This window comes from Podarcis pityusensis (assembly GCF_964106645.2).
Source record: "Podarcis pityusensis genome assembly, chromosome: 1".
In the NCBI taxonomy this organism is placed as follows: Eukaryota; Metazoa; Chordata; class Lepidosauria; order Squamata; family Lacertidae; genus Podarcis; species Podarcis pityusensis.
The window spans coordinates 42868879-42878717 of record NC_138028.1 but is presented as its reverse complement, the minus strand read 5'-3'; the positions used below and the strand labels follow the sequence as shown (position 1 = coordinate 42878717).

Here is a 9839-nt window from a genome sequence, read left to right as displayed (position 1 = left end):
GACGGTTCCTAAAGAGATCGTATAAAATGAAGATATTCTCACTTCCGGTTCTGCTTAGGCACTTCCATGCTCAGGGGTCTGAGGGGTGGGGCACATGTCCGTGCAAAATTGCCAATGACGTAGCGATAAAGCTGACAGGACTTTCTGGTTCCTCTGCTCTGAAATAATCACGCCCGCCGCGCCCTGCCTCCAGAGGTTATTTCTTCTTGATTTCTCCACCGTTCTTACCCCGCACCTCCTAAGTTTGTCAAGGGGAACCGGAAGTCTTGTTTGCGAACCATTCAGCCTTCTCCTTTGCTACCTGCCAAGCTTCGGTGGTGATTGGTATCCCTCCGCAGCCTATGGGAGCGGGAAAGCTGTGCTCTGTTCACTGATTGGCCAGTTTGGGACAACAGTCGGTTCCTTGCTCCCCGCCCCGCCCTTCCTGGCTCCCGAGACTTCTGCCCTTTGTGGACTCTGAAAGCGACGGAGGGGGCAGAGCAGCCTCAGCCGCTCCAGGTAGGCGAACAGGAGGGGCGCAGGAGGGGACGCCGGCGGGGGGGGGGGGATGCGGGTGCATGGGAGCCCATAGGCCCCGGGGGAGGCAGGGGACCACCTGGAAAAGCCACCATGAGAGGCCTCTCCCGCCAGGCGCGTTTGCTCTCCTGACCTTAACGCCAAGAGCTACTCTCAGGATTGCTCCGAATGTCATCGCCGCCACAAACACACATAATAAATAATAATAAAATTTTATTTATATCCCGCCCTCCCCAGCCTAAGCCGGGCTCAGAGCGGCTAACAACAGTAAAAAAATAACACCGTTTACATAAAATCATAACCATTTAATTGAAATACTGTACATTCTAAAATCAGTTCATTCTAGAATCAATTCAGAGTCAGGAGGTGTGTCCAGTTTATGATTGCAAAAGCGCCCACTTTTTCTTGGTGGTGGGGGAAATACGATTTTATCCCCTTGCCTTATTGTCCCTGGTGTCCTATTGCTTTTATCTCGTGCGCAGCGGGATCCCAGGTCAGTGGACTTGGAGGGTCGTGTGCCCGAAATCCAGTGGCAGAAGCCTGGCCTGGTCACAGCGACCAGGGGAGGTGGCTGCTGTAGCTTTTCTCCGCCCCCCCCCCAGCCCCCCTGAGGCCTTACTCCCAACCTGCTGCTTCACACCATTGGAAAGAGCCGGTCGCTTAACAGTTGACTGTTTTGACGGTAGCTGTAAGATGTACGTGCAAAACGCAGGTCATGAAAACATTCACACACACGAAGGATACACCACACGTAGACAGGCTCGATCGTCCTTTAGAAATACCGGTAGCAGATGTCCTGTTCTGCGTTTAATTCTGGTTTCCCGGTACACGCTGCGATACAAGAGCAAAACTCTTAACACTGCAGCAGTGTGTGGAATACTGATCAGGGTGCTTGCCACCCCACCCCCCCTTTCAGGATAATCCATTCTGCTAGTTTTCTATTTGTCCTTCCCACTCCTATGGTATTAAGTGTGCCTACTGAGCATGATCAGTCTTTGTTGGGCTTTCTTTGGGTTCCTTGTTGCAAGAAGTACAAGCAGCGACTTAAAGACATTTCTGCTTTGCACATACCTAGTTTGCCCCTTCTGCATATGTGTAGACTTATCACTTCTGCTAACTCTGCCCAGAATGTGGCAATTACACTTGCTGAGGTCTGTGCTTGAAATATACTCTGAGTCGAGAGTGGATTTCATGCTCTTTATTCAGCTCATTGTGTTGAGGAGGAATGGAAGTTCCCCCAGAATGTCTGCTTTATATACATTATTTACACAATGGGCCCCGCATGATTGGCTAATTCCAGGATTCTCCTGTAGGCCAATCAGGTTGCGGATTCACTTCCACCTGGAGCTGGATTGGGTGGCTCCTGTGGACCAATCAGACTGCTGCATTTTGGATCCTATTCAACTCAGTACATAACAATGCTGAATAAAGCCTCTTCTGTTATTCCCACCCTTTAGATTTTTTTCCCTAAATATTTTTTGTATGGCTGCACACCTTGAAGTTTCCTCCAAGCCTGCTGATACCTTCCTTCTTTTGCCTACCTAAATATTCGTACTTGGAGAGTGATTTCTCTATTGGTACATAGGATGGATTGGTTTGCCAAATCTGATGGCCTGCCTATGGAATACCCCCTATTTCCTATACATGCTTATGTGAACTGGCCCTGAACCTTGTGGTTGGTTGGTTGGCCAGACATTTAAACCATGTTGTTAATTTAGAACGGTCAGTTTTTATGCTCCCCTGTTGTAGTCCTTTTTCTAGCAGTCATGGGCTCTAATGATAGAATTGTCCTGGGTATTTTTTACATGCCCGTGCCAGTTTTATGTTTCTGTATGGTGAAACAGACACTGGCAATTTTCTCAGTGACTTCCCACCTTGCTGAGGTAGGACACTTCACTGACACCCCCACCCCAATCCTGTGCATTCGCCACCATCACTATTGCTGTAACTTCCTACATTAAAGAACAAACAGCTTCCTGTCATCTTGTTGGTAGGTATCTATAAGACAATAAAGGTTGGTAGCTGGTTTTCTTCACAACCCCTACTACACAATATTAAAATACAAATCACTAATAAAATTTATCACAGCAACATGAACCGTGGGATTCAAACGCATAAAAATACATGGTGAAATACATGTACTTTTCTCTGTCCAAACTATTCCTCTGTCTAAATGTTGGGAGAGTTTGAATGATTGCATCTTGGCTTGTTAACCAATATATGAACAAGCCTTATGCCCTTCCACTCAGCTCTTCCATTCCTTCCTTTGTTCCTTCATCGTATGAAGTTGGTTTAATATCCTGGCTTGACAACCATCTAGGCTGTTACATTAAGTGTTCTTTAGCATAACCCCATTTTTTTCCTATACCCCAGCTTTAATCTTGTTTCTTACTTGTTATGCCTTTCAACACCCCTCCCTCCCCTACAAACTGATGCTTCTCAACTGATACCCAAACCTACCCCAAGTCTCTAAACGCTTTTATTTATTTAAACCATTTATATGCCTCTTAAGACATTTCCAACACTGTGTGCAAGACTGGTGCTTTTGAGATTCAGGTGAAAGATTCTAAGTTATTTCCCAATCACTTAACTTACAGCCTTAACTGAGAGAATTAGAATCATAAGAACTGTTGAGTTGGAAGGGACCCCAATCTAGCCAACCCCCTGCAGTACATTAGAATATTCATTATATCTCAACAATTTAAGCAACCACAGCAGTTCATTAATACATATTTTAAACCATCCCACAGTTTATTTTGTTTCGGTCTGTGACACATCCGCTATGTCTGCTCAGATCCACCCTCCCTAGACATGGTATATTTGGAACTGATGAAGATTGGACCTGAAGAGGCTATTACCTGGGACATAGGTCTTGTTTTAGATTTTTAAAAGTTTTAGAGATTTTAAAAGGGAAGGTGAACAGGGACAACCTCTGTGCAGGACATTGCGGCGTAGCATCAGTAATTTTACTAAACCAAGGCAAGTTCACTTATAGTGCAATCCTACACATGTCTACCCATAGCTATGTATCATTGACTTTCTTGAGCCTAACTCCCAAGTAAGTGGGTATGGGATTGCAAATTCAGAAAAGTACTTCAAGCTGTAACTTTAAGCGTGAGATTTAAAACATAAGCATGATGCCTTAACTGTACCAAAAATAAATAAATAAATCCACTCTGTACAGCCTAATCCTTTGCATGGAAACAGGAATGCGTAAAATCTGCAAAAAATTAGGCACTAGCTGGGCATTCTAGGAGCTAGTGAGATGAAGCTGACCTCTGTAGAGGGTGCCACTGGTTAGGCCAAAATGTTTAGGTGCCTGGATTTTTACAAGCACTTAGTAGTCTTTGAGCAGTTTGACTTCTGGTTTTTGTTTTTGTTAGTTTTGTTTTAAATGAGAACTGAAAATCCCATGGCTTCTCATCTTTATAGGATAGAAGAGGGAGGAAATATATAGATGTATACATTGTATTACGCAGTTCATAAACTTCATATCCCCCCCCCCCCAGGATTTCTCCATCATGATAATGATTGAAAGTATTGACTCCATAGTCACGATTTCCAGCCAGGACCTCTGGGCTGAAATCTGTTCATCCCTGCCACATCCGGACAAGAATGATGAGTCAAGCAATGCATTTGCAGATTCGTTCACAGATGCTCACGTTCATGTGGAAAGTCAGAACGAAGTCATGAACACCACTTTCCAAGAAAGCATGAAGCCCTGGGCACCACTGAAGGATTCAGATGCCTATTTGGCATCTTTAGGTCAGTATATTGGGAGCTGCTGAGTTGGAGAATTTGTTGCAGTCAATACCTAACCTTTGAGGGTAGTAATTATTAATTGTAATTATTATTACTGTAACATGGCGGGGTGGGGGTGGGAATTGTTCATCTGTATGCATTTAATCTCAAACAGCAAGTATTAGTGTTTTGATCAGCTGAAAATCAAGGCTTTTAGTCTAAAAATCCATTCAGTCCAAAATTATATGTTAAAGACCCAGGCATAGGCAACCTCGGCCCTCCAGATGTTTTGGGACTACAACTCCCATGATCCCTAGCTAACAGGACCAGTGGTCAGGGTTGGTGGGAACTGTACAACATTTGTACAATTCATACAAAACATTTGGAGGACCAAGTTTGCCTATGCCTCTTAAAGACAATGGATCTGTTCCAAAATAGGTGGACATGGCCTGAAAATCTGTGACCATAGCTACGTTTTGTGTAAATCATTGATCTCAGTTTCTCCTGTACATTTTTTGATCTTCTCGGGACTTCAGAAAGGTTCTACAATTTATTTTTAAGAGCACTGGAATGACAAGATAATTGTCACTACAGAAGTAGGCAATGTATGAGAGAAAACCTTTGCCCAATTTTGTCTAATTTATTCCTGCATAAATCTCTGAAGAGTATACTGTATTAGATTGTTCTTTCCAATAACTTTTGTGCAGCGAGAGAGGAATATAATCCATCTAGTGTTCTGCTGGGAGAAGAAAAGAATTTGCTGCAGCTAAATTTCCAGAACAAGAACTTGAAGACTTCCATTAAACTTCTTGCTTGTGTGCTCTGCACACAATAATTTCAATTGAGTCTCTCCTTTCAAATATTTCTAGGCAGATGGGTGAGCAGTGATCCTTAACCTAGAATGAAATGTACTTCCATTGTTTATTTTAGTGTAGATACAGATTTAATGCAGAACCATTTCGGATTTCCATTTTTATTATGGGTTTGGGAATGAGAACATGAGTGGGCAGTGGAGGGAAAAGTAGTTTAGTGAGGCATTGCATGCTAGTTCTTTTTTACTGATTCTCTGACAAAATTAAAATGAGCAAAAGTCAGGACATGGAAGAGAAATATCTAATATAGCGCTGCGGTAAAATGGATACTTTCAATCAGAGGTGCCCAACCTAGGGCTGGGCAATACCTGGTTTTCAACATTGTGCTATGTCACCAGCTAAACATCGCAATATACCAATATATCACGATGTCTGAAATAAAGATGGAAGTATGTAGAGGCAATGGCTGGCTTCTTCCCTCATTGTGCTTTTTGCATAGCACATGCGCACGCACACACACACACCATGATTTGCGATATATATTGCCAGGTTAAAAATTATGAAACCGATAATAGGGTTGCCATATCTTGAAGAGCAAAAAAGAGAACAGCCTGAGCCTTAGAATGAGGCATGCAGCCATTCTCTCATGCCTGAGCCTGGGCTGCCCAAGCTGAAGCCCAGAAAAACAAAAAAATCTGGACATTTCCTTTAAAATGTAAAAATCTGCCCAGATGGGCCTGTTGGCCCCCAAAAGAGGACATGTCCAGGTTTTCCTGGACATATGGCAACTCTAGATATCACGATATGGACTTCAAACCAGTTTTGGACGATATATCACCCAGCCCTAGCTCAACCTGTGCTCATCCACCCCAGATGTTGTTGGATTCCAACTCCCATTAGTCCCACACAACGCAGCTAATAGTCAGGGATGATGGGAGCTGGTGGTCCAGCAACAACAGACAGCCACAGGTTAGTCACCCCGCCTTAAATGGTGGTTTACAATTCATATGAAAACCCATGAAATGGTTTGGATTGAAAATTCCTGACTATACCTTGGCCACACTTGTGTGATTTCCCCTCCCCGCCTCTAGAGAGAAGATTGATGAGGATAAAGGGTTTGTCACAGGAGGTGACCTCCAAAGACATGCTGCATACTCTTGCTCAGGCAAAGAAAGAATGCTGGGACAGGTTTCTGCAGGAGAAGTCTGAGTCTGAATTTTACACGGAGGGAACTGAATCGGACGAGAGGTAATTCAATGAGGCTTTTATTCATGCAGCGGCTTTTGAAGTGTGCATCTTATCGAAGTGCCCACCACTTATGGAGTAAGGGCTGTTCTTAATTCAAGCCACGGTTTGCCCTCAGCCCTGTTTTCAGTGCCAGGGCTCAGATCAAAACACACTAGGGTGTTTTTCTGATCATGTGCAGACTGCATCATGCGCAGAGTGGAAAAACCCCTTTGTGCTGTGGGGAAGCAGGGCTGGATTAGGCAGAGTCATCCCTCTGCTCAGCACCCCCCTAGACCTCCCCCACAAGGTGATACCAGCATCACTCTGCTGGCCTGGAACTCCATTCCACTCACCAAATGTGCAGGTGTGGTGCATTTACTGCCTGCAGTAAGCCCCCAAAGTAGCCCCCAAAGCCCCCAAATGGGGCACCCCAGAAGATGGCCTGATCTGAACCAAGATCCACTGGATCCTGAGCCAGCCCCGTTGCCATCCCTTGTTGGCCAATGGCCTGGTGCAGCAATTTGCCTGCCCCCCGCACTGGCTCCTGCCCCAACTGATGTGAGTGACAGGGCTGCAGATCTAGTGGTGTCTCTACCACTCTTACCACGCCCTGTTACTGCCTGGTCTGGGTTTGGATTACCCTGTTTGTCTGACCCTAGAGAAGACTTCCCCCCAATTCCTATTATCTGTGTATTCTTCTGTTTCTGCTCTAGGTCGAAAACTCATTTCTTGTAGAAAGCTAGTCCATTGGAGAACTGTTCTAGCTGAGCCATTTCTCTCTGTGCTAGTTTTCTGTGTGCTTCTTCATAGGGGAACAAGGGACTCGCCTATCTGCAGTGTGCCCTCTCTGGAGAGGACCTGTGCTGAACTGATAGGTGCTCCTCAATAGCTGCTTGTCACAGGATTCCGTAAACCGTTGGAGTTTAGCCCAAACCTGAACCTTTTCTAAGATGTGGGGTAGCTTGGACTGAGAGAGTGAATGGCCCAGGGTCACCCAACTTGAGGGCTGAGTGGGATTTGAATTTGGGCCTCTCTAATCTGACAGTCAAAAGTTCCTTCCATTACATTTAGGTAGAAAATAGTTGAAATGATTAGTGGGGATGGGGTGGGGGCTGGTCCTGCTCTTTTGCCTTCTTTCTTTACTGTTCCCTGCCCTTTCTCCTTTCTCTCAGCACTCTGGAACACTTGAAGCGTTGGCTACAGCCTGAGAAAGTGGCCGTCAGCACCGAGGAAGTGCAGTATTTGATTCCGCTTGAGGCTCGTATAGAGAAGCAAGAGACAGAAGAAGAACTGATGATGGCTGTAGAACAGTGAAATGTTGACCTTTGCCTCCAGTCCGGGGACTGGTGCAGTTTCTTTTAAAGCAGCAAGAGGAGGGAAGGGCCAGTGCTTGGTGATAGTAGACCACACTTTCCACTGTACTTCTTAAATTTCAGTGGCTTTGAAGTTGCAGATTTAAAACTAGTCATATGTAAGAATCTACTAAGATGACTGAACATAAAAGGCAGTGGATATAATCTTTGGGTAATGAGATGGACTGGAGTCAGGCATGGGAGTGAAGAGTTCATCCATTTGCTTCGCTCTTCTCCTTTATGGTATCTTTTCTTTGGGTCTGCATCATTCCCAGAGGTTTTTGTTGTGTTCTTTTTTGGAGGACTTGCATGCACATGGATCCTGTAAACAGCATTATTTCAGACAATTCGTCACCTCGCACTGCAATGGACTGTGCAGAAACATTGCACTCTCAAATTTCAGGACGTGGAAACATTCCTTTCCTCACAGCATATAATCCCCAAATGTATGACTTCTAAGACTGAAACTCGTGTGTATCTCTTTTCCCAACTTTTTTTTTTTTAAGCCCAAGCATGCCTGTATCTTTTCCTCTGTGAAGTGAAAAGCAACTGTGGGTGCAGTTTTGAGTGATCTTGGCAACCTTTGCTTTTGGTTTTAGGAAGGAAAAAAAATTGGGGGGATAAAATACACACCACTACATTTTACATGCAGTTTCAGTCTTAAAGAGATGAAGCGTCTTCTACTGGAAAAAACCCACACAGCCCTGTTTTTGTTAAAATTGTTCTCTTAGTCCTTGCAAGCAAGCAGGTCTTGAATTGAAAAGTGTAGCACTTCATGTAGTTATTTTCTTAAAACTCTGGATTTAAAACTGTTCTGGAATGGAGCTACTTTGCTTTGCCATTTATGAGATCTGATTTCCCCAAGCATCTTTTCCAGCTAATAGAATATCCATGCTTTCTTCTTCACTCTCAGTTTCCCTTGCTGCAAGAAGAAAAGAAAAATGTATTCCGAAACAATATGGAATTAAAACTGTAGGAATTTAGTTGGCATAAATAAGACCAAGTATGAAATCAGTGGTGAGCTGGAAAACGAGGATGTATTTCATTAACCTTTTTACTCCCTGTGGCATATTCACTTATGTGTGTGTGTGTTTTGTGTGTGTCAGTGCATGCAAAAGGAGGTGAAAATGTTTGCGCTGCAGCCACATGTCATTCCCTGACTTCATTACGCTCCCTCACTCCGTGGCCATCCATAGCCCTTCACTGCTCCCTTCCCTAACACCTTTCAACATATGTAGCAGCCCAGGCCAGCTGCTACTTTTGTGCCATTTTCCTCTCACTGACTTTCTGCTTCTTGCAGACAGTGGAGTTGCAATAATGCAAACAACCGGATCTGATTGCATGGTGATATCATTGAATGCAAACTCGGTTTGAATACTTTTGTTTGCCATTGGTGATGTTGTTATGTCTGAATGGCCATATAGTGACTTCACTGGTCTCAGAGTGCTTTTTTTAAAAAAGGTAACAAAGCAATAGCTGAATTGGGTTTGGCAATGCTGGCAAGCTAAGATGGCAAAATAGGAAATACTGAACCTGAAAAAAATTTAGCATAGCACGGTTAAAGTATGCTAGTAGGTGTATGTGTTTCTGAAGTATTTGGAAATGTGTGCTGTGGTTGCCTCCTCTCCAGAACTGCAGTTTTGCTGAAACAATCCGGAAATTTGTTAGACAAAACATCTCAGAATTGGGGAAGTTTACATTTTATTATTTCCCATCATTTTATGTTTCACTTCCCTCTGAGTTTTTCTGCTCTGATAATATGTTATGGATGATGAACTGCATATATTGCTGTCACATTGGTGGGATAGTCTCTAGGTTGTCTATTTGCGTAGTTAATATGCCTTTTCAAAATTGAGTTTCACTGACTTCTGTCTTGATCCATCAAAACATATCTGCCTGTTGTATAAGTGATGTACCTTTGTGGCTCTTCACATTGTTTTGTGTTGTGATAGAAGAACATGCGATTTCAGAACTGAGGCTTTTAAAGTTTGCTGTCTTTATTTAGTGTCGTCAGTGCATTAGGCTCTATACAGAGTGTAGAGGAGTTAGGAACACACGCACACCCGTTCCCAGTGAATTGAAAGGATAGGGCTCTCCTTCCTTGGAGGTTGGAATTCTGCCTGGGTCAGAGGAATGTGCCACAAGTAGTAGGCACCGGCAGATATTCCTGTCGACCTCCCCGCGTCTCCCA

At 44.0% G+C, this 9839-nt stretch overlaps 1 protein-coding gene across 1 annotated transcript; it reads left to right on the top strand.

Annotated features, from left to right (window-relative positions):
* The first annotated feature begins 354 nt into the window (after positions 1–354).
* Positions 355–9625, top strand: CCDC32 (coiled-coil domain containing 32). The gene is made up of 4 exons (XM_080997745.1): positions 355–498; positions 4026–4281; positions 6161–6317; positions 7469–9625. The coding sequence occupies exons 2-4, from the start codon at positions 4038–4040 to the stop codon at positions 7608–7610; spliced, it is 543 nt and encodes a 180-aa protein (XP_080853871.1). The 5' UTR covers positions 355–498; positions 4026–4037; the 3' UTR covers positions 7611–9625.
* Positions 9626–9839: the final 214 nt, after the last annotated feature.

Coding starts and splice junctions, on each gene's coding strand:
- CCDC32 (XM_080997745.1), top strand. CDS start 4,038: ATGATAATGATTGAAAGTATTGACTCCATAGTCACGATTTCCAGCCAG. Junction 4,282..6,160: donor TGCCTATTTGGCATCTTTAG/GTCAGTATATTG, acceptor CCCCGCCTCTAG/AGAGAAGATTGATGAGGATA. Junction 6,318..7,468: donor GGAACTGAATCGGACGAGAG/GTAATTCAATGA, acceptor CCTTTCTCTCAG/CACTCTGGAACACTTGAAGC.